This window comes from Lissotriton vulgaris, chromosome 3_1, assembly GCF_964263255.1.
Source record: "Lissotriton vulgaris chromosome 3_1, aLisVul1.2, whole genome shotgun sequence".
Lineage (NCBI taxonomy): Eukaryota > Metazoa > Chordata > Amphibia > Caudata > Salamandridae > Lissotriton > Lissotriton vulgaris.
Window position 1 is genome coordinate 104,673,047 of NC_141689.1, and position 25,087 is coordinate 104,698,133.

At 44.3% G+C, this 25,087-nt stretch overlaps 1 protein-coding gene across 2 annotated transcripts in view; it reads right to left on the reverse strand.

Moving 5' to 3' along the window:
* Positions 1–25,087, reverse strand: part of LOC147726039 (CD209 antigen-like protein C) — a 583,514-nt gene that overhangs the window by 388,062 nt on the left and 170,365 nt on the right. For both annotated transcript variants that reach the window (XM_086960156.1, XM_086960155.1), the window contains one exon: positions 22,224–22,331. In XM_086960156.1, coding sequence (XP_086816282.1) covers positions 22,224–22,331 — 108 coding nt within the window. The remainder of the gene's footprint in view (positions 1–22,223; positions 22,332–25,087) is intronic.

Here is a 25,087-nt window from a genome sequence, read left to right on the forward strand (position 1 = left end):
GTTAATGACTGCTGCTGCCTGTGGTTGTTCATTCACTGCCGGCAGGTTATTGAACAGAGCTTCCATTAAAGCCCCTGAAGAGAAGCATTTGGAGCTTCGAAACGCGTCGGGCAGATCCATTACGGAGCGGCATCTACAAGCGGATCCCCATCCTCACCTACACATAAATCAAGCTGCTGCTCGTGTGCTACTCAAAGGTGGACAACCTTGGAGCGACAATTTATACACGGCCGTCCAGCCGTGGAGTATGCACCACCCCGTCATCCTTGGGGGTCACGAAAGTGAAACAGCAGCCGTACACGGGATCGAGGATGGGCCCACTTGCGGGGTCCATACAGGACTTGATTGTGTGCTTTCCGCACCACACTTCCCATAATACACAGTCTCTTTTGAGCCTCCCATTGGTGGGTGTGTCATATGGAAAATGGAGAAGTGGGTTCGCGGTTGCGCACACCGCTTCCGTTAAAGCTACTGAAGAGAAGCATATGGAGCTTCCAAACGCGTCGGGCAGATCCATTACGGAGCGGCATCTACAAGCGGATCCCCGTCCTCACCTACACATACATCAAGCTGCTGCTCGTGTGCTACTCAAAGGTGGACAACCTTGGAGCGACAATATATATATATAATATAATCTGCTTACCTGACTCGAGTGGTAGCGGCGGAACGAGGGGCCCAGGGAGAACCATGGAGAGGTTGGGAGCACTCGGGGAACACAGCGCCATCCACCAGCAAAGCCCCAGCAAACCCGATGTGAATACATCTACATCCTCCATACCACCAACCCAGATGCATCGGATTACTGCATGCTGGGAGTTGGAGTCCCGGCATTTACCGCGGCAAGCAACAGGTGTGAACAATCAGCAAGGGGGAGGTGCTTTGCGGGACTACTCATTGTAAATGCTGGCATGGGACTACTTTGGCGAGGGACTCTGTGCAATATGGGGCACTGAAGAAGGGCAGGAGCCGAAATGCATTTGCCAGTATTGTTTTTGCTGCCAATTAAAACGTGGTTTATCCCTGGACTCCCCCTCTGGCCTCTGTTCCTTCTACGTGTGGTGGGAAGTTTCTTCATATATATATATATTAACATATAAAAAACCATTGAAATTCCTCCTATATAGTTAGCTGGACATTTTATTGACATAAAACCCAATGAAATTCCATATATAGTTAGTTGCAATAACTATATATCGCGCACCCGCAATCCACTGCTGATGATGTCACATATTACATCATTCATGACATGGTCAGTGACATCACTGATGACATCATCCAGTGACTGTGTGTTTCTGTAAAGTTTAAATATGTTTTACATATTGAAGAATGAGTGGATGTATAAGTGTCTGGATGAAGGATTTAGTAGGTGCGTGACTGATTGAGCGAGTGAATGAATGTGTCTTACTGAATGCATGGGTTAATAACTAAACTGTCTGAAAGTGTGCATCAATATGTCTGTTGTTGTGCAAGCTGCTGCATGTGTTGATCAGTAGCTATATGAGTGGCTATATAGCTTATTGATTGGTTGCCCAAGTATTTGTATGGAAGACTGAGTGTGTTTGTAACTGGCTGGGAGGCGAGTGACTCTGTGCAGATCAATGTGTACTTGTATCAGTAATTGTATAAGATAGTAAGTATGTGTTAGTATATGTTTGAAAAAGTAAGGTGTTCTGTGTTTAACTGTATAGATGAGGAAATCGAAGTGTGATTGATTCTTTACAGGACTGACTAGGTGTGTGAGTAACTCCATGGATGAGTGGCAGTGTGTGAGTGTCTGCATAGGTGTGTGAGTGCATATGACAGTGTTGTAATAATGAGTGACTGTATGTACGAGTGATTGTATGGGTGAATGAGTGAATGTGTGCGTAGACGTAGGAATCAGTGAGTGCGTATGTAGTAACTGGTATTGGTGTGTCATGATGTCATCAGTGATGTCATTTGAGATGTCATCAGTTATGTCATCAGTGATGTCATTTGAGATGTCATCAGTGATGTCATCAGTGATGTCACTGACCATGTCATGAATGATGTAATATGTGACATCATCAGCAGTGGATTGCGGGTGCGCGATATATAGTTATTGCAACTAACTATATATGGAATTTCATTGGGTTTTATGTCAATAAAATGTCCAGCTAACTATATAGGAGGAATTTCAATGGTTTTTTTATATGTTAATTCCTAACTATATAAGGCCTAAAACCTATGGTTTTTTTAGTGAATTTCATTGGTTTTTTAAAGGCTAATTCCTAACTATATATAGTGTATAACCTATGGTTTTTTCAGCGAATTTCATTGGTTTTTTAAAAGCTAATATATATATATATATATATATATATATATATATATATATATATATATATATATATATATATATATATATATATATATATATATATATATATAAGGCCAGAAACCTATGGTTTTTTCAGTGAATTTGCAAGGTTTTGAAAATGCTAATTCTATTAGCAGATAACGTTTAAATATGTTAATATCCTTGTGGGACCACCTGAGCAGCCCTAGGGATCCGATTTTTGATGCATGAACGATGGTTGGATGCATGATGGATGAATGATTGTTGGGTGGATGCATGGATGGATGCATGCATGATAGATGGGTGAATGGATGCATGAATGATGGATGGATGCAGGATGGATGGATGGGTGGGTGGATGGATGGGGTGCATGAATGGTGGGTGGGAGGGTAGCTGGGTGTTGGATGGATGCATGATTGTTGGCTGGAACATGGATGGATGGCTGGTGCATGCATGATGGATGAATGATTGTTGGGTGGATGCATGATGGGTGAATGCATGATGGGTGGGTGGATGAATGAATGCTGGGTGGATGCATGATGGTTGGATGCAGGGTGGATGGATGCATGGGTGGATGCATGTTGGGTGGATAGCTGGATGAATGGGTGGATGCATGCATGCATGAATGAATGAATAATGGATGGATGTATGATGGCTGGATGGGTGGCTGGATGGATGGTGGATGGATGGGTGGCTGGATGGTGGACTGTGTGAGTGGTGGGTGAGCAGTATCAGACTGCCTGCACAATGTCAGGGTGTCTGTGCGTAGTAAATGGCGGGTGAGTTTGCAGGGTGAGCAGTGTTTGATGATAGGTGAAAGGTATGCAAGTAATTTGTAGCAGAATACATTGAATAAAAATAGGTGGATCCATAGGTGAACGGTTGTGTGGATGGATGATACTACAACAGATCAATGGAGGAAGAGGGCTGACAGGCTCTTATCAGACATAGTGAGCGAGAGAGAGAGAGAGAGAGAGATTTTATTATAATCAAAAGGTCTCGTTTAAGACCAGACCTAAAGCTATAACGTGCTTGTAGCTACATAGCATCAAGCAGGATTCAATCCGGCACCCACCACAGGTTTGTAGCAGGTACATTGATGAATCTACTCAGCTGTCACTGTGCATCACAGTCAAAGCCACTAAAAGCTGTCTTCAGGGATGGGCATAAGTATTCCAACTCAAAACGACAGCCTGCGCTTTTAATTCACTCAGCGCATCCCCAACCTGTCACCCTCGGGTTATGCACCGCAGAGATAAAGAGGCGCAGCAGAGAAAGGGAGGCGGCAGCCTGTTTGCATTCTTGCACTAATGTTATTACTGGAGAAGTATTCACGCATCACTCGCCAAGGCTCTGCTGATGGAATCATAATACCCCTGTTTATGATCTGCGACACGCGCAGCTGCCATTCTGGGCCTGGTTCCGCCTGCATCTCAGCACAGTGATCAAACATGGAATGGGCTGAAAATCACAACCTACGCTTGTATCAGCTGCCACGGGGTATCAGGAGGAACGTGTAGGCTTCTTACTTTTCTCTCAATAATTTAGATAATGAGAAGTTACAACTGTTGTGGGAGTGGTCATAAGAGCTGCACAGCGCACTAGAACAATAAAAACTAATCCCCACAGGTCTGTTTTTTTTCTTAGCAAATTTAGACAAACCGATGTAACCACCGATATGCCAGAGCGCACTGTCACTCTATCCTAGTGGATGTTACCTCCCTCCACCAGGCTCCTCCTTTCCTCATTCCCTATATCTTGTCCTCTCCCCTGGTCCCTCTTTTCCATACCCTTCTTTGTCCCATCTTTGTACCAACCGAATTTAGACTCAATGCATCAAAGTTCAACATGTGCATTTTAAAGAAAACTAAACGTAACAGTGTAAGTGTGCAAAAAGTGAAAAAGCATATCTGTGTGCGATGGTGCATTATAGAAGCTAAAAACACAAGTCAACCCAAATGATAATTTTTAAGATTTGTAAACTCTGAACCAAGGCTCGCATGCTTTGTAATTAGATTTTAATAAAGTCTCTCTGTTGTTTCTCTTAAAGCACGTCAACAACATCACACTGACAAACCAAAGAAACGATAATTCTGTGATAAGTTTGTGATTACCGAATGCTTTTCCTGAAAAAGTTACTTTCCTTGGAATCACCGATAAGTGCAGTAAAACAGAGGTATTCATCAGTGGAAATTTGCATCTTTAGAACTTTTGCTTTTACCTTGAATTTGGGCGAGTCACGGTATATAACATGTATTACACACCTACCATTTTCAAGTCTCTGACGCTGATAACATGTGTTAATCATTACCCAATGACCATCGTTTGTATCGAAACAGGAAGGGCAAAAGGCTAGGATTTAAACCTGCAATCGACAGACAGGTCACACAGTGATCTGATGCGACAATAGGTGCATCAGTCCACTGAGCTATCCTACATGGATCAGCGCTAAAATAACGGGGCAGACTGTTGCAGTCGACCGATCCTGCCCCGGCTTATGAGACTGACAGGGTCCCTCATTCATAATCCAAGCCAGCAGCCGCCGCAAGCGCCGTGATCACATCTGGCCAGCAGCAGCACATGTGGCTGGTTCTACGGTGTCCGCGCAGGGCCAAGATCACAGCGTTTCCTTTACCGTTTGCCGGATTTCAAAATGCAGAGACGTGGCTGTGTTTTTTAAGGGACTCCTCTACGGTCCCCTTAAAAATAAACACACAGCCTCATTTTACGATAGTGTCGCGATCAAACGGCACACGCTGTTATTCATTTAACTTCCGAATAGCGCCTGGAGCGATTTATGTTTTAATCTACATGCTTTCCGTTTGGGCAGCAAAGGTGGGGGGGGGGGGGCGGGGAGGGGAGGCACATGGAAATTAAATATGTTCGGGATCACACAATTTGTGTCAAATGGGGAAGCAAGGATTGAGAGCCTCTGTAGTAAACAATGTAGGCGCTAGGTCACACCTTTCCTTCTCCCCTGTCACTATAGCGTGCACTCTCCCTTCACACATATTCCCAGCAACTTTTTCCCCAGCACCAGGAACGAGGAGGGGGCATGTGTAAGGGCAGTGCGCCTCGAAGGAGCAGAGTAGCAGAGGCTAGCACTCACCAGGATGCGTCCGTCTTTCCTGAGCAGTGGTGAAACCCGTGTAATCCAGTGTGCATCCAGCTGTGCGCGGTTCACTGCGCCCCCATGCCGCCGCTGCCTGCTCCGGACCGGTGCTCCCAGGCTGCCTCGCTTCCTCCTCTGCCGGCCGGGAGGCAGGCGGGCTCTCTCTCTCCACCGGCGGGCAGCAGCAGCCCCTTCCCTCCTGTGTGTGCAGCCGAGCCCGGTCTGTGGCGCACAGGAGCACCCCACGCTGTGGAGCACCCCACTCTGTAAAATGCAGCCCGGCTGTCTCTCACAGACCCCTCCCCTCCGAGCCGGCCCTCGGTGCATACGAGCCAGCCCGGCTCTGTGGCTCACAGATCAACTCCGTGGGTCTTTGGCGCACACACACTTCCTGCTTTGGGCAGCCAATCACGGCGAGCCTCCCAGGCCCCGCCCACAACCAGGCGGCGGCCATCTTGAGGCGGCTCGGGCCGCGGCGGTGATCTCGGGGGTAAAACGAGGGGTGGGCACCCTCGAAATTAAATGAAATACATTAAAATAAAAGAGAGAAGCCCCTCAAGCCCCCCTCCAAGCCCCCCCCCCCAAAAAAAAATCGCGAAAAATCGCGGGGTGCGCGCACGCGTTCGCGCTTATAGATATATAATTGATTTCTCTTCTAATTTTCTCAGGAACCACTGGAGGGATTTACACTATTTTACCAAAAGCGTGATCTGCATACCAGACGCTACCATTTTGACAAGTTTGGTGTAATTCCCTTCAGCGGTTCAAGCTGTAGCTGAGTCTAAAGGTCCTATGGAAATTAACATGGGAAAAACACATTTTGGGACCCCCCTTTTTTCTCAGCCCCCACTTGACGAATCCCCCCCAAACTTTCAGGGAAGGAGCGGAGCGGAGTGAGCCATCTTCTTTGAGAAATTTGCGAAGATTCATCAACCAGGGCCAAAGTTATTCCCAATAGAATGTTGGGGATTTCCTATGGGAAACCGTCCTAACTATATATACCTACTGGCTATCGCCAGTAGGTAATATATATATATATATATATATATATATATATATATATATATATATATATATATATATATAAGTATATATATATATACTTTGCCCAGGGAACAGCAAGGCAGTCTTTCTTCGATCCTCTCTCCAGAAAAGACATCAACTGTGGTCTGGGTACCAGGGGTGCCACTTCTATAACCACTGGGACCCTAGGGGATGTGGGAACCAACTAGCAAAGCCCCTTTCACCCAAGAGGTCGTCTTGTTAAGTGTGTCATCTAGCCAGAACAATATGCACTATTCTGCTCACAGATCATTTCCCTTGTTGTGAAGTGCTCCCTAGCCCAACCCAGAGAGGTGACTACCTGGAGACTACAATCCCTTTGAAAACACAGGTTGACAATGACCTTCCCGTCTCTGCCTGTGACTATCTGTTAAAATAAATGAGCATCCCCTTACATCTGTAACCACCTCATCCCCATCAATAGCGACTCCGCTGTGGGCTCACACTCATAATGGCCATCCTACCTAAAGAAGGTCACACCTTTGGTCCTTTAACCAAAAGTAATTCTTACCTCTCCCCGAGAGGGTGGAGGCTGACTCATAGACATCAGCTTGAGTGCAACCGTAAACGGCTTCTGGAAACTTAGGGCAACCAAGTGGCACTCTCTAAAGTTGCCATTTGTATAACATCTACATTAAATTTGACGTGAGCAACAAGTCAGGTTTAATCTAACAATTTGTGTGATACCCGGAAGTACCCTGTTTAGTTGTCCCATTAGATTTTTGATGTTTTATGCACCAGAAAATGCCCATCTACTGTAACAGTTGGCAGGTTTCACCTGGGTATAATTGTGGGGACTGTGGTAATTACCATAAAACTTGTAATTCTTATCCCTTTGCAAACAGTAATTTGTGTAGGGACTGAAAAAACACAAGTACAGCTGTAACAATGGCCTTAATCTATTGTCCATCTACCTCCAAAAATGAGTTCTTCTGCCATAATAGTGTGTACATTTTATACACAACCTTTCTTTGTGTGAAAAAAGTCATCCTTTTTGCCCTGATCACCCCGATTTCTTGACTGATACTGGTATTAACTGGCTCTGATTGTGCCCTGGGCTTTGCTAACCAGACCCAGGGCCAGAATTCTGTGTAAAAGGTATATGGTAATTAGATGTAATTGCATTTGGTATGACGACCTACCTGTAAGCACCTAGTATACAGTAGGGAATATAGGTTTAGAGGTCCAGCAGATGCAATGCACTTAAGTGTGCACTGCTGTGTTGCCTGCTGTCATTTTAAAGGCAGCCCTGCTTTGCAGGCTGCTTTTAAAAGTAAACAATATGCATATTTGACCTTGGAATTAAGGTTCATCCAAAGTCTTAAACAGCTTTATTTGTACATGTAAGCCACCCCTATGGTCTCCCCTTATTGCCCCAGGGTAGGGTACCTTGTAACTATAAAAAGGGACATTATAAAAGATGGTTTATAAGCCCTGGTAAGGGAAAAACTGGACATTTAGTTTTCACTTTGTAGCACATTGACTCCATAGACTAGCCTGAGAATACTTTAATGAAGGTTAACTAGTGATAGCAGTGAGCTAAAAATGTACTACAAAGGATTAAAATTATAGAATAAATCTAACAACTTTCCAAGGTTAGATTTATTATAAATATCACAGAAAATACGTTTTCAAACTTTCTTTTCTGAGTAACCAAAATCCAGCCTTCCAGTAGCCTCTCCTGATTGACCATACTTTGAAAGGCTGAGCCAAACTACTCTGATGAGGTGTGAAGTGGCCTGCATAGAAATAAAGGACATCTGGTGGGAGGAGATCTGCAGCTGCAGAGCAAAGGCAGGTTGCGGACCGGGTAGCCAAACTGGTCCCCAAGGAGGGAATGACAGTTAGGACCAGATCCAAGCTCACCCCTACTTCCTGCACTCCCAGGAACCCCAGTAATTGCATTAGCAGAGGGGCTTAAAGGGGAGCATTAGGGGAGCTTAGCCACGTCAGTGGCTGTCTTAGCCAGTGTAGTGTAGTTCCTATATTCCCAACTGGCTCTGCGAATTGGAATAATATACACTATAGATTTGACATAGGACTGAGGTCAGTATGTCTCTATCCAGTATACTAAACTTAATTGTGTGTGCCAGTGCAACAAGGAACTCAGTACCCAAGGGGTGGACAATGAAGTGGACTGGTGGACTTACAATGACTCAGATTCCCTTACTCCTTCCCCGCAAGACAAACAGGATCCATGGCAAACGGCGTTGGAAAGAAATCTGCACGGCGCCTTTAACTGGATGTATGAGACCAAGGAAGCCCCCTCCCACCGTGACGTCAGCTTCGGGGCATTGGATAAGAACACAGAAATCCCACACTTGGCGTGTGACATCACTGGAGAGGAGGAATGGAGATCGGGAGAGTACGCGGAGAAGAGTTGGAGTTTGCGAGGAGACGAGAACGAAGGGAGGAGTGTGGCTAAGACAGGTACGGGACAAGTTTGCAAGTTGGGTGGTACGTAGGAGTTTAGTCCCGCGTTGAAGGGCACCCTCTTCCAGAGCTTTCCCTGTATCCCATTCCTATCTATCCCCTCACCTTTCCCCTTCACAAATCACAGCAGCGGTAAAGCGTCACGAATTGAGGTGTCCCTTCACTACCCCGGTTCCCCACGGGATAACAGTAGAGCGAGGACAACCTTTTAATCGGCCCTTATTTGTGTTTCCCTTTCCGGTCACCACGAGAGAGGCTTCACCTTCCATCAACCCGAGGAGCACAGACAAGGGTGAAACCGATTCATAAGGGACGTATATCCTGAGAGGCACCACGGATCCAGCAGAATTTGCCAAAGAGAGACTGACATTTCGTCGAAAGAAATTGTACATGAAAATAAAACCCGCTTTACCTAAACAACGTTCCCAACCTGTTACTGACTCCCCGTTACAGCCAGCTAGCTCAGAGGTCACTAGAAACTTTCGCGAATACACAAGAAGGGATTAGTTTCTGACAACCGCATAAACATGACAACTTTATTTCCCCAAGAATAAAACGTATCTTCAGAGCCGTGGAAACAATAGATAACTATTTTACTCAGTCAATCGTGCATGCTTTGTTTCTACAGAGTTGCAGAGAAAATAGAGAGACAGGTGTTTCAATAAAAGGGGTTTATTGAACAGTCTTCTTTCTCATGCAAGAGAGGTGAACTGCTACAATTGTTAGACAGAATGCAAAGTATAATGTGTACAGCGTAAACAGTAATATAACATAATACTGTAATAGCATGGTCTGTTACTATGACATGTAAAAATACATACATAACTAACACAGGCTAAAATACTCAACTGGTACTTCTAAAATATCCCTACCCCAATGTACCTAACCTAGGTCTAGTACGAGGGAAGAAGTAAGTGTGGTCTATAGAATAGGTTCAGTTTTGCCAAAGAATGGCCAAAGGTTTCTCTAGGTTCTAATCAGCTCCATACCATAGAATGAGAGAGGTTGGTATCTCTTTCACGGACTCGATTTCCCAACACCCCGCAAGGGGAGTCAGAAACACTGGAGCTGGATTTCTCGGCAGAGGATGACCGCTTCTGGTCAGTGCGTCAGCTGGAGAGTTGGTTTCCTTCGGCACTTGCTGTAGCGAGCTGCGTCATGCAAGTAGGTAGTCGAACTGCACCGAACCACACCCTGCTTTGCTTTAGCAAGGGAAGGTATATTTATACCTTGAAGGTGTTTAGGAATGCCAGCTTTGACGTAAAGACGGGCATATGAACGTCATGATGAACCCCTAGAGTCTGGTTTTCCAAGAAATCGTTGTGACGTAGATGAACGGATTGAAGTAGCCATGCCTGTATTTGGGTGGCATGGGCTATGCCTAAATAAGGGCTTGATATCTATGCAATGTGAATTGTTCGTATATAAGGGCATGAATCTGGAAAATGCATACTGAATCTAAATCGCCACACAACACCAGATCCTAACCTCCGTGAGAGATTTTGTCCATTTTGGATTTTAAAGGAATAGTGATCTATTGGACAAGAATATACCACACTTTGGAGGAAGTTGTCATGCCTATGGCTGGCACTCGATACCCAATTGGTCAGAGGTGCCCCCTGCCTGTAAGCCCAAGATAAAGGATATATATGGGAGAGCTACCCAGCAACTCAGATTCCTGCCTGAACCTACAAAAAGAAGGACTGCCTGGCCTGCACTAAGAGGTTTGCACTCTCAATCAATCAATCAATCAGGGATTTGTGAAGCGTGCTACCTACCTGTGAGGGTCTAAAAGCGCTGGGGGAGGGGGGGGGGGAGTTGTACAGCTCCAAGTCACGCAAAGAGCCCGGTCTTGAGGCTCTTCCTGAAGGTATGCAGAGTGGTGGAACGTTTGTTGTAGACCAGGAGCTTTTTCCAGGTCTTTGCTGCGATGTGGGAATAGGCTCTTCAACCCGCTCTGGCTCTGTGTATGCAGGGGTTTTGGCGAGGGCGAAGTCATCGGAGTGGAGGCTTCTCTTGAGTGCGTGGAGATTCTTTAGTTGAGGTAATGGGTTCTGGTGTCATGGAGGGATTTGTAGCTGTGAGTGAGTAGGTTTAAAGTTCTTTTCTTCTCAATGGGGAGCCAATTAAGGTCTTGTAGGTGCATGGAGATGTGGTCATGTCGTAGGATGCAGGGGACAAGTCTGGCAGTGGTGTTTTAGATGGTCTGGTGTTTTCGGAGCAACGATTTGTTGATTCCGGCATAGAGGGTGTTTCTTTAGTCCAATCTGCTGGTTATGAGTGCATGGGTGATGCGCTCAATAGTGGAGATTTGCCGTGAGGGGTAGGATCTTTTTTTCTTGACCCCTAGTGGAGACAGCCTTTTACCTGCAGCCCTTTACCAGCAGCCGTGAGGAAAACGGCTTTCCTGCATCAAGCCAGGCACCCAAACTATATCTCCCAGCAGGCTTTGGGGAGGCGCCTGCTCGGGACGTCACGCTGTGGGCCAGGAGCTATGTTAAGAGGCTCACAGGCACACTGCAGCGTGGGACAAGCACGCGCGAAGCCCAGGCCAAGGGCGGGCCAATCCTTGCCCGTCATTGCCAGGAAGAGGCTGGGCAGGGCCTTTACTCTAACATCTATGATTCTGCCTCGTGAAAGGTACTGTGACCGACCAACTTGAGTGCTCCACTATTTGTATTTGGTTGTAGGTTGTGAATACTGACACTTATCAGCAACCTAAAAAAACGTATAATTTGCACCTTAATGAACTCTGCCGCTCGTATATTTGGACTTTGTATTTTTTCACTTTGCTCGTTTCATTCTCTTAACTTTATAACAGTATTTGTACAGTTTCTGAAATCTCCATTATTTAATAATGATCAGATGATAACTGTAATCTAGTGACAGTATTTGCGCTTTTCCTTTCTGGACTTTGATATTACTAGAGGAAAACGCACATTGCACTTTACATTTTGTCGGGTAAGGCTAGTGTATAGTATATGTATTGGCTGACCCTTTCTCTCAAGGATACTGATTTGTAGTTTACAGTTACAGTAGGTAATTAATTGACCAATACTATGGGGAAAAGGAAGCAGGCAATGAGCCATACATCGAAAACACCAAGTAAGCATAGGAAGATCAACATAACTTTGCTGAACTATTTAACAGGAGCAGTCAGAGATATTGAAAGACAGACAATCTCCCTGGAGGAAACACTAAATATTGATTCTGTGGATCCACAATTACTATCACAAAAACAACAGATAGTATTATGTCAATACGCAGAGGTGGTGGAGTAAGATCTCCCTGGCGATATTCCCCTGTGGCAGCGGAATAATGGGTGTATTCAGGAATTTTCTGATGACAATTCTCTTGGGGAATTAGAAAAGGATTGTCTACCCGCCAACCGCCTAAAAAACCTGTAAATACACAAATTCAAGGATACCCAACAATACTGTAGAAGGTATAGTTACAATCCATCCAACTTCTACTCCTAACCCCAGATTAACTAAGACCCACCCAAGAAAGTTACAGGGGACATTGCAGGGGAAACTGCAGGGTGCAAAAAATAAAATGCAGAGGGAAGTAGGCATCGTAAGTGCCCCGCAGTAGAAAAACGCCTGTAATGAGTCTATACGTGAACCGGCTAATCTGTCCTTGGTTATTAAAGACTTAAAGGAGTTTGGTATTCAATCAATCAATCAATCAATCAATCATCGAATTTGTATAGCGCGCTACTCACCCGTAAGGGTCTCAAGGTGCTGAGGGGAGGGGGTCGCTACTGCTCGAACAGCCAGGTCTTGAGTTGTTTCCTGAAGGAGAGATGGTCTTGGGTCAGCCGAAGGTGAGTGGGGAGGGAGTTTCATGTCTTGGCTGCCAGGTAGGAGAAGGATCTTCCTCCGATGGTGGATTTCCGATATCGTGGGACGGAGGCGAGGGCAAGGCTGGCGGAGCGGAGTTGGCGGGTGGGTGTGTAGAATGTGAGGCAGCTGTTGAGGTACTTCGGGCCCGTGTCGTGGAGAGCCTTGTGTGCGTGGGTGAGGAGTTTGATCGTGATCCTCTAGTTGACGGGGAGCCAGTGAAGGTCTTTCAGGTGGGCAGAGATGTGGCTGCGGCGAGGGATGTCCAGGATGAGTCGTGCTGAGACGTTCTGAATGCGCTGGAGTCTTGTCTGGAGTTTGGCTGCGGTTCCGGCGTAGAGGGTATTCCCGTAGTCCAGACGGCTGGTGACGAGGGCCAAACCATGAATACTCTCGCTGGCAGAGTGGATAACATTGAAGTAGGTCTAGAGAAAGTCCTAGCAGCTCAGAATAAGGCCACGCAAGAAAATTCAGAAGCCATTGGGTGCGCACACACTTCCAGAGAAGGGAGTTTTAAAAACTATTCCCCGGCCAGTAAAGGGAGCACAAGGAGTATTTGTGCACACAGGAAGTAGTACCCCACTAGAGAGTAAGGCGCACAGATCCAAAGAGACGGGCACAATGATTAACAATGCCCCTGGGGTGACGCATAGTGCACAAACACTTAACCTGCCACCGGCTGCCACACTGTATACTATTATTTTAGCCAATGTCCCCCCGCTTCCTTTAGCAGCAAAGAAAACCTGGCCTGCCCTAAGAAATATATCTATAAATTGGTTGGGAAATAGGACCGGTCTGACCAATGTACTTTTCAGGGAATTTAAGATGGTGAGGAGAATTAATTGGGTAGGAAACAACAGTAAACTTTATTTTGGATCACCTGCCTTGGTAAGGGAAACACAAAAACCAAACCCTAATAATACTGGTATCCAAGTTCTGCCACTGGGCTTTTTTTTATCAGCCATCATGCCCAACTGTACCTAAAAATTATGTGTCCTATTGACAGTGCTTGGATGGTCGCCGCTATAATCTAGCAGTGTCAAATAGATTTGGGCCTCTAACTACCTTGGATGAAAATAACTGACAACCAACCCATCGGAATCCGCTAGAGAAAGAGAATGACCATATTGCTGAAAAACCAAGTGTATCCACCCTGTCCTGTTTGATCCAAGTTGAGCGAGTGGACAAAGGAGAACGTAACCCTAATAGTGAGGATTTTATCGAGGCAAGATTACACAGAAACAACTAGCAGGAGCATGTAGAATCCTTTTTTGGAATATAGCGGGCCTAAGGAATAAAGTGAATGATCCAGTTTGGCTTAATTTTATTAGCAGTTTTGATGTTTTGTGCTTGCAAGAAACATGGGTCATCGATAAAGTACACATTAATGGATTTAAAACATTTCGTACACCTGCTATTGAAATCACCGAGTGGAAGATCTAAAGGGGGATTATGTGTATGTGTCTCAAGCTTGTTAGGGGCACATAACATCGAGATGGTCGGCTCTGAAACCTATTACCAAATCACCCTAATACACACGGACGCAAACTGTACACTGGTTTTGATTAATTTTTATAATAACGTGGTAAAAAGGGCAGCTGGGTGCTATATTAAAGAAGCTAAGTGGAGATATTAGTAATTTAAAACTAAAAGGTGAGATTGAAACTATTCCTATTTGGGGTGGGTATTTTTTCTTTTTGTTTAAAATATTTTATTGAACAGAAGCAGAGGTAGAATTGAGCAGACAGTCATAAGGTACATACTTGACATAGAATACGTACGGCCACAGGCAAGCCGGTCTGAGCCTGTCCGTGCCCATACGGGGCCATGGACCATTCGCTATGCCCGAATTTTAAGATATTCCTTACCAGAATTTAAACTCTGGCAAGGAACTGCGGATATTAGCCCGCACACCAAGAACACTTTAGATTCACTTGGGATTTACCGGGAGTGGAACCTCCTCTCCACTCTGCGGTTAAAAGGTACCGACCAAGAGCCCTCTCCTAACAACAAATGTTCAAGGGCCCCCCCAGCCCTACACTTCAGTCACAAAATGGACTATCAATATGTTACCTCAACACTCGCTCTATGGTGAAACACCAGCACAAGATATTCCACCTGCTGGACACTGCTAAACCGGATATCCTCCTTATCTCTGAAACATGGCTGACAGACGAATCAGGTCCTGATATTCTTGCGGCACTTCCCGATAACGACTACATTCTTCGGGCTGATCGACCTGCAGGGAAGGTGGAAGGAGGGGTGGCAGCTGTCATTAAACAGAAACACAAAATGACCTCCCTGGTCCCTTTAGGCATCCCCCTAGTTGATAGCCTTTCTTTAAAATTTGAGTCTCAGGATCTCTCTTTCATCTGTGTGTTACTCTGTCGACCCCCTTCCCATATGACCACATTCCCCCAGTTGGTGGCTGACAGGATTGCCGAGCTGGTGGTTAACAACGCTCGTGTATTGATTGTTAGGGACATCAATTGCTGGCCCAACAATATACATGAAAGCCCATGCTCGCTTGAATTCTCTGAACTACTAATGGGAATGAATTGCACCCGACATATAAAAGTCGCCACCCATGTCATAGGGCATACTCTCGACCAGGTCTGGACCGCCAACCTGGACATCCTTCATCTACAAGTGGCCCCGTGCCCCTGGTCGGATCATCATCTGGCCTCCTTTATCATCCCCTCCGCTCATTTCTTAGCCAGAAACTGGAACAAAGTGGACATGGATGACTTTTGCTTCAGGCTAATTGCTGTTGCACCTAGAGCAGGGAAGGAGTCGCTCCCTACTCAAGCGGCCAAAATTAACACTTGGTTGGATGAGGCCAGAGACAACCTAGCCCCTCTGAGGGAAGTGGAAATAAAGAGGCCCCATGATGCACAACGCTGGTTCTCAACAGAGCTGAAGGCTAAGAAATTAACCCTCAGGCAAGCGGAATGAAAATGGCGACGCAACTATTGCCCCAGTCTTAAAGCTACATTTTTATCTTTATTTAAAGATTATAAAGCACTGATCCTTCAGAGCAAGGCTGAGTATTTCTTATCCAAAATTTTAAACTCCACCAAAAAAACCAAGCAAATTGTCTCGATAGTGGATGAACTTTCTAAACTAGAAAGAGTTACTGCGAAACCCACTCCCTCTCAACACCGGTGTGACTCACTTAATCACTTCTTTGCTGAAAAAATGATTATCATTAAGGCAAGCATTTCTAAACTTTTATATCCTTTGCCTTACTTATGGTTTGAGCCTAACAGTGATGTTTTGGACCACTTCCCTCCTGTCACTAAGGACATTGTCTACGGTCTTCTCAAGAAAATTGGCTCTGGCTGCCTTATGGACAGCTGTCCCCCTCGCAATCTCCAGGAAGTTTTTTTACGCTGCCCAGACCCTCCCCTATCGCTTATCAACAATTCCCTTGCTCAAGGGATTGTTCCAGATCTATTTAAGATGGCTGAGGTTGTCCCTATTTTAAAAAAACAACCAGCATAGATCCGCAGGTACCGGGCAATTACCGTCCCATTTCTCTGCTACCCTACTTAACACCTTGGCTGCTAGGTGTTTTCCCCTCCTGTGCTGATATTTCATTATTGCAATGGTTTCATGACGAGCTCAGCTCGTCATCAGCACAGCTCAACCGTGCATCATGATGAGCTGAGCTCGTCATCAGCATCGAAAGGGTTAAGTAAGGTTATGGAAGCCCATGTCGCCAACAGCCTTAGCTCGTTTGTTGAACAGACCTGCTATCTGGACCCCCACCAAGCAGGTTTTAGACCTGAACATTCCACCGAAACTGTAGTCCTATCAGTCTTGGATGAGCTACGGAAGGGAGCGGACCAGGGTACTACTCAGGCCCTGGTGCTCCTTGACCTATCACCTGCCTTTGACACGGTCGACCATCAGATTTTGGTCGACTGTGTCAACAGTTCCGGGCTCAAGGGCCTGTCACTAGGATGGATGACCTCCTTTCGCAGCAATCGTTTTCAATCTATTCGCCTGACTGGTTTCAGGGCAGAACAAACTAAACTGACATGTGGGGTCCCACAGGGCTCCGCCCTATCACCTCTACTTTTTAATCTGTACATCCTTCCCTGATTACTGCCTTGCGCAAAAGGAAGGTTGTGGTGTTCAACTATGCTGATGACCTTCTGCTGATCTTTAACATTGATCCATCCACCTCTTCTATCTCCAATTTTCAATCTATAATGTTTTCATCAGCGATTGGATGAATGCCAATCAACTCAAACTAAATCCAGACAAAACAGAGCTGATTCTTACGGGTGGCGTGGTCAACCCGTGGAACTCAAACTTTTGGCCCATTTCATATGGAAGCCCTCCTGCCCCGGCTTTGTCTGGAAAAAGCCTGGGGATCATGATCAGTTGTGATCTTACCATGAAGACCCAGGTCAGCTCGGTGGTCTCCGCATGCTTTTATCATCTGCGCAAAATTAGGAAAATTAGCAGGTTCCTCTCCACCGAAGCCTTGACCCAGGTGGTTCTTGCACTGGTCATCTCATGTATCGATTACGCCAACTCCCTTTACGTGGGTATCCCTGCCTACCAAGCACTTTGCTTGCAACGTGCCCAGAATCAGGTGGCCAGACTCATTCTTGGACAGCCTAAGCACTCCCATGTGAAGCCACTGCCGAAAAGTCTGCATTGGTTACCTATTTCCCAACGCTGTCTGTTTAAACTGGGCTGTACCATCCACAAAGCCTTGTCAGGACGTGGCCCCGCTTTTATTCCCCTAAACATCCAGCGGTATCTCCCATCTCGCGACCTAGGCTCTTCTAATTTATTTATTTATTTTTGAAGCTTGTAAAGCGCACGGCTACCCCCAACAGGGGTGTCCCGCGCTGTAGACTGCAGACTTGGAAAAGAGAAACACTTTAAGAGATGGTGAACAACCAAGTTTTTAGTTTGCTCCGGAAAAGAGATTCAGAGGAAATAAACCTAAGGTCAAGTGGGAGGCTGTTCCAGAGTTTAGCGGTCATTACACCAAACGCTCTGCCACCCATTCTGGAACGGCGAAAGCGAGGGACAACCAAGAGACGCAAGTTGTTCGACCTCAGGGATCTGGCCGATTGGGATAGTATAAGTCTCTTTCTCAAGTATCCCGGGCCCGACCATTAAGGGCCCGAAAAGCAAGAGTCAGCATCTTGAACTGAATGCGACAGGCGATGGGGAGCCAATGTAGCTTCTTACAATAGGATGCGACAGACTGTCGATAAGGGATGTTGCCAATCAGTCTCGCCGCCGTATTTTGAACGATCTGCAAACGTTCAATTTGGTACAGGGGGGCACCGGCATAGAGACTGTTGGCGTAATCCAAGTGTGAGGTGATCAGGGCATGGATGATGGTTCTACAGGCATCCAGCGGTAGGTAAGGAAAGATCTTTCTAATCATACGTAGTTTCCCGAAGCACGCTGCCATGACCTTATTGATTTGAGCTTTACAGGATAGAGCGTTATCAAATTGAAAGCCCAGTTTACGTACTGTTTGGACTGGGGTGGGGGGAGGATTAAGCACAGTCGGCCACCACAGAATGGCAGGCAGCGTGGTTTTCTGATTAAAAAATAAGACCTCCGTCTTATCAGTGTTGAGCCTGAGATGATTAGAGGTCATCCAGGAGCATATATTGCCAAGGCAATGGCAAAAACTTACAAAACTGGAGTCAGAGTGATCTCTAAATGAAAAGACAAGCTGGGTGTCATCAGCATAAGAGATCACTCTGACCTCCCAAGATTCCACCACCTTAGCCAATGGAGCAAGATACACGTAAAAAAAAGAGGACTCAGAGCAGAGCCCTGAGGCACGACACAAAGGAGGGGTTTACTCTCTGATTCAAAAGGTCTAAGAAGGACCTTCTGAGTCTGTCCTTTGAGAAAGGAGCCAATCCAGGTCAGAACAGCGCCACCCATTCCTGTCTGACTCAGACGATCCAATAGTATCTCGTGGGATACCGTGTCAAAAGCGGCGGATAGGTCGAGGAGGACCAACATGGCCTCCTCGCCCCTATCCACACACTCCCGGATCATCTCAGAGACCTCCAAAAGAGCAGTCTCAGTACTAAAACCAGTTCTAAATCCCGACTGTGAGTCGTATAGCAATAGATTAGTTTCTAAATATTCCGCCAGTTGTTTCTGAACAGCCTTTTACAGGATTTTAGCCGGTTTAGGGAGGAGGGAGATGGGGCGGTAGTTACTAAATTGCCCCGGGTCCGCATCCACTTTCTTCAGAATGGGAACTAACATTGCCTCCTTCCACACAGTCGGAAATTGGCCTGTGCACAGTGATGTGTTCCAAATAGAAAGAAGTGGACTGACCAATAGGGGTGCCAAATTGCCCATCACCTTAGCAGGGACCGGGTCTAAAGGGGAGCCAGATTTGCACTGGGCAAGCAGACTCAATGCAGACTCAATAGTTAACTCTTTGAAGGACACCAATGACACTTTCTCAGGGTCCCTGTCACTGGAAATAGGGGGGGGTCAATAGAGGAGAGAAAGAAGACGTAATATTGCTAATTTTATCTTGAAAGTAATCTGACAGTCCATTACATAGGGCCTGGCTAGAGGTACTCTGAGGCACCATAGCAGGGGGATTAACAAAATCCTTTACAATACTAAAAAGAGTTTTGGAAGAGTTATCTGCGTTCTTGATTTGTGAGGCAAAAAAGTCTCTCATGGTGGATCGTTTTAGTTTTAGAAAGTTTTTTTGAGCAGTCTTGTAAATAATTTTAGACTCAGAGTCATAGGTTTGCCGCAATTTGCGTTCTAACTTTTTACAGTGGCTCTTTTCCTCACGCAGGGCAGGAGAGATCCAAGGAGCAGGCGGTCGGGATCTGGCGGAAGTAATAGATTGTAAAGGGGCAATGGCGTCAGTGGCAAGCAGCAGAGAGGAATTAAATTTAGCCACTCTTTCATCAAGATCATTAGACAGAGGGTCTGGTTGGTAAGAGAATAAAGGATCCAATGCAGCACAGGTGACTTTGTGCCATTTTCTCCCGTACTCCCTGCCAAGTGCTACAGGACTGGGTAATGAGGGGAGAATTAGATCAAAAGGGAGAAAGTAATGGTCAGACCAAGTAAGGGGAAGAGAGGAATGAACTGTGATGCCAGGGTGATTAGAAAATATTAAGTCGAGAGTATGGCGCGCTATGTGAGTCGGGCCCTGAACGAATTGGTTTAAGGTCAGACCCTGCAGAGTTTCTAATAGATGAGTAGCCTGAGAGCATGAAGAGTTTTCAACATGAAGATTGAAATCACCAAGCACTATAAAGTGCGTATGTTTGAGGGAAAGATCCGCTATCAAGTGTAATAGTAACATTAAGGAGGAGGCTGAAGCGTTGGGGGGATTGTACACTAAGATACCAGCCAAAATCACTGCAGCCGAATCGAGGATAGTAAAGTACATGGCTTCAATAAGCCTAATGTTCTTTTCGAGCACCAAATAATCACTATAACATACGACATTCAATAATAGATTGTTTGAGGGACTTGATTGCTCAGTCTGAAACAGTAAGTCAAAAACCAATTAGCCTACGTTAGAATCATGTTTAGATTTGAAAGACCATCAAACCATGAGTATTTGTTTTTGAGTAACATTTGCCAATGTATAGTTGCCTTTCTGTGGTGTGATCGTTTTTCGAAATCATCAAGACATGGGAGCATTTTGAAAGATCTTTTTATCTTGAAGATGAGATAGCTGCAGCATATATTTGTTTAAATGATTTTTGAATTTGCTTAAGGTGACTGGGACAGCCCTAAGCTCTCTTATTTACAATCTGTTTAAGAATTCGTCCAGGTAACTTAGCAACAAGGCATTTCTGACCATATTAAGTGGTCTAATGAATTGTCCTCTGCTTTCCTATATTTAATGCACATTATTTTGCCCAATGTCAGGTCATTGTTTGATTTATCATGCCCAACTTCAAAATTAATTTGTGCCTTTTGAGGTTTTTCTACATCAGTAAGTGTTGGCTATGACAGTGTCCACAAGATTTACAGTCATTACTTTTAAAATCCGAACCAGAGCTACTTGCACTGCAGCAGTCCACCAGCTAAATTCTGGAAGGGAATTTACACCAAAAGTACTCCTTCCATTCAGCTGAAAGTGTCACAAGTGAATGGACTGCAATAATATGGCCTCTCGACCAGATTTGATATTGTTTCACAAAACAAATCCCAAAAGCAGTACATTGTGTCAGTGAAAACAAAACAGCAATGGTCGTGATATGCTTGTAGTTTACTCCCAGAGTATGGGAGCCACTGTTGCTGTTTTCTGTTCACAATCTTCACACCTGTAGTTCAGGTTGCAAACAGAAGAAACACATACCAAGGATATCTTGGGTATATCTTAGTCTGTCAACCATTTGGAGGGTGAGTCTGAGGAAGAGGGTTTCTGACGATGGAGCCTTTGTAGGTTCCGCTGTTGAAAACCCAGTTGTTCCCCATGCTATTCACAAGGTGTGGGAACCATAAGTGTGGAAGAATAAAGGGGCATATTATCAAGGGGGTTTATCTCCGATTTTTTGGCTTTAAAAGCCAAGAAAGCGGAGATAAAATGATCTCCCTATTACCTAGCTGTCGCTAACACCAGTTAGAGACAGCTAGTAGGAGATAGCGACCATCTTGGGCCCCACTTTGCATGTCAGTGATATTTATCACTAATGACATGCAAAGTGGGCGTGCCAAGATGTTAGCGACTGGAAACAGTCGCTAACATCGCTATCTCCTATTACCAACTTTTGGAGATATTCGCGCTAAGCGCGAATATCTCCAAAAGCTAACACCTGCCCTGAGCAGTTCTTAGCCATGTTATCCAGTGGGAGGTGGATAACATGGCTAAGAGCATTAGCTCGCTAATGCATGAATATCGCTGACTTTTCAGCGATATTCATGCATTGCGGCCGATTTTTATCGCATTTGCGATAAACCTTGGTAATACCAAGGTTTATCTGCGATAAAAATCGCCGCAGCTCGGCGATATTTTTTTCACGCTAACCAAGCAATAGCAATAATTATCGCTATTGCTTGGTAATATGCACTAAAGTTTCTCCAGATTTATAGTGAACAACAGTTATTTTGACCATTGCTGCCACATAAATGTATCAATTATTTCGAACCGAACCGACTGGATCTAATCGATTAGGCAACATTTCAAACAAATGTTTGCAATGCTAAAGCAAATAAATACAAGGCACATCTCCACTTGACCTTCCATGATCAAAGTTAGATTTAGAAAAAGAGGCATCTTCAATATCTAGTCTTGAATAGTCTGAATATTTTTTTAAAGAAGACGAGCAGCGAGAACTGCATATCATGAGCACCGCATCCTTCTCAGTGAGTCTTTACTGTCTTTTTTCTCTGCTGCTAAGCTTCCACCACAGTGCATCAATACATTACAACACAGTACCATGAGCATATGATATGAAAGCCCTTCACTCACCCTTGGTGTCAGGCTTCGACATGAGAGTAGAAGTGTTCTTGTGGAGGGCGACAATCAGTTCCGTGGTCTCCTGTTTGACATCCGACAGGTAGTTCTTTGCCTGAAAATCTAAATGCCATATATTCTTGGTATTAATGATCAAGTGTGAGTATGTGCCAGGCTGAGCTTTAGAAGTTAAAGAAATGTCAGTTTCAAATAAGAACTTCATAATTTTTCAATTTTCACAAATGAATATGCTTAGATATGCAGAGCAAGCAAATGAGGGAGCAGTTTCATAAAAACCTAAGAGCAATCTCAGTGTGCAGCAAACTCTCCTTGTTTTTTTTAGATTTTTTTTTAGCATCTGCCTTTATAAAAAACACACTTAACCCAAGTTATTAGAATACCAGTCAACAACATCAAGAAACTAGTTGCTGAAAAGCTTAAATAAGACAAACAAAATAAAGTCTGCATTGTACTAGGGTATTAACCAACCACTGAAGTCTTTGCTGAAGATTTCTCACGAATGATAATTGGAAATGTGTTAGGGGCATGGGTGCTGGTAGCCAATGAGCTACTAGTCCTAGCTACTAATCTGCCCCTGAGGTGACCATCTCCTGTGGAGCGCAGCATCTTTTCTACCCAGAAGCCTCAACTCTAAAAATGACAGAAATGGCCTTGGCTGTACAGGCCAGGTGGACCACCCTAGGGGTGTGACTAGCATTCTAGGGGTGACAATCCAATTTTTTTACCTGCCCGGCTGGCAACTTTCTTCCAAAAAGGATTTTTAATTCTTTTCGTGATTTGAAACTGGCCAACACGTGTTTCATGACATCAAGGTTGTTTCATCAGTGGGCCTCTACAAATACCCCTGCCATTACACATTGTAATTCATGTGCTAATTGCCCTTCATTTCTGTGAGTTCACAATAAACAAGTATTCCTCATGATATTTATATAATATCAGATCCAAATGTCTCAAATGACCATGTTATGAATTTTTAGAACAAAGTTCAAATCGGTTTGTTTGTATTCACAACGCCATGATAATGGACTTCTATGCAGCGAGACCTGTTGTGCATTTGTACAATCGTTCTCCTGGAAGGAGGCTACTATAGGGACATATATTAGCTTGCACTCATATGTCCACACCTCTAATATGATGAACCCAGCCTACTGGGCTCAGGAAGTCTACCTTTAGGGGTGACTGACATACATTAAAAATAGTGCTCATAGTGATGGCACAGTTGAGTTTAAGCACTTTGCACTACTTGTGACAGGCTTGCTGTCATCTGTTCACTTTGGTCACTCAGGGTGGCACAATATGTACTTCAAGACGTGGTGACTACTTTAACACCCATGCCCTGGGTACCAAAGGGAGTTTAAGTCTCTGCCTATTGGGGTTAACAATTCACATGAATCATATTTAGTGGTAGATCACTGGCGCTGGGGCCTGGTTAGCAGGCTCTAGTGCAGTATCAGAGTCATAACCGTCTGCATTGGAGACAAAATGTGGTGGTAAGCATACAAAAAGGGCACTTTTCTACACCAACCCTAGTATTACCTTCCATAGTGGAATGTCCATTAAATCACCATGCCCCAAGAGGCCAATGTAAATAATGCAGTGAGAGGGTGAGACATTTCCTTCCAAGGAACTCCAGAAGATGCCATCTACATTTATTTATTTAATGCCATTTTATATAGCGCGAACATTGCCTAAGGTGTCAGAGCGCTTTATATAAGAACCAGTTGCGATACATAAGGACTTAGGATTACATGAGTTACATAAAAGATACAAACAGAAAAAAAATGCAAATGTTCAAGTTGTAAAGTCACACAAGGAAGAGATTCAAACACAGAAAATTGCAAATGTACAAGTTGTAAAGTCACTCAAGGAAGAGATACAAATGGATAAACTCGAAGAATCACATAGGAATGGTAGTGAGTACAAAGGTCTACTACATATACCAGTGGTTAGAGTTATCACTATATACATATATACAAATAGATTTTCTCAGGATTCTAATTCATAGAAATACCTAAAAAATAAAGATACCAGGAATTAAGAAAGGAACAATCCCTAACATAACTCAAGCCAAAAATGTCTATTAAACTAAAGAAATGCATGAACTCCCAGCATGTTAAGTAAAACTCTTTGCTAAAAAACACGGCCTAGCATTTCTACACCCAATCACAAGAACCTTACTTCAAAAGCCCCACACTAAACAGCAATGTTTAACCTCCCTGTAAAAAGGACACTCAAAATTTATTTATACTTATTTCTAACTATCATTAAATCAACTTTAAACGCTAATTTCAATAAATAAATCATGATGAAGGCAAATATTTGTACTCATAATTGTTATAATAAATTTTCTACACAACAAATCATACATATACATAATAAACCAATATACATAAAATCAATAAATTACCTTAGCCCACCCAATAGCATAAATAAATAAAATGATATAACACTTATGAGTTCTTTGCACACACCCATTCCTAAACATGTATCTATAAAAAAGAGCCTAAAAAACCCAGACAATAACAGAACACCCAATGTGACTCTAATATTCCTAAAAACCCATCCAAAACTATCCACAAAAGTCTACAGGAAAACCAAAAAATCAAGAAATAAGTATGTAAAGAAGTACAGGAGGCAGGATGATGCTGGAGATTAACTTGTTTATTCTGCTACAGGTACAGCAACGTCCTATCCACAGGGCACCCAACAGCAACTTGCTCTATTTTCATTAAAAAAAAAATATTTATTGTAGAGGTGTTTTGTGTTGAAATGGTATTATTGTGCTTTTTAAAAAAAAACGTGTAATATTAGTTTTAAAAAATCAAATATTTCATTAACAAATTTATAAATTCTGGGCT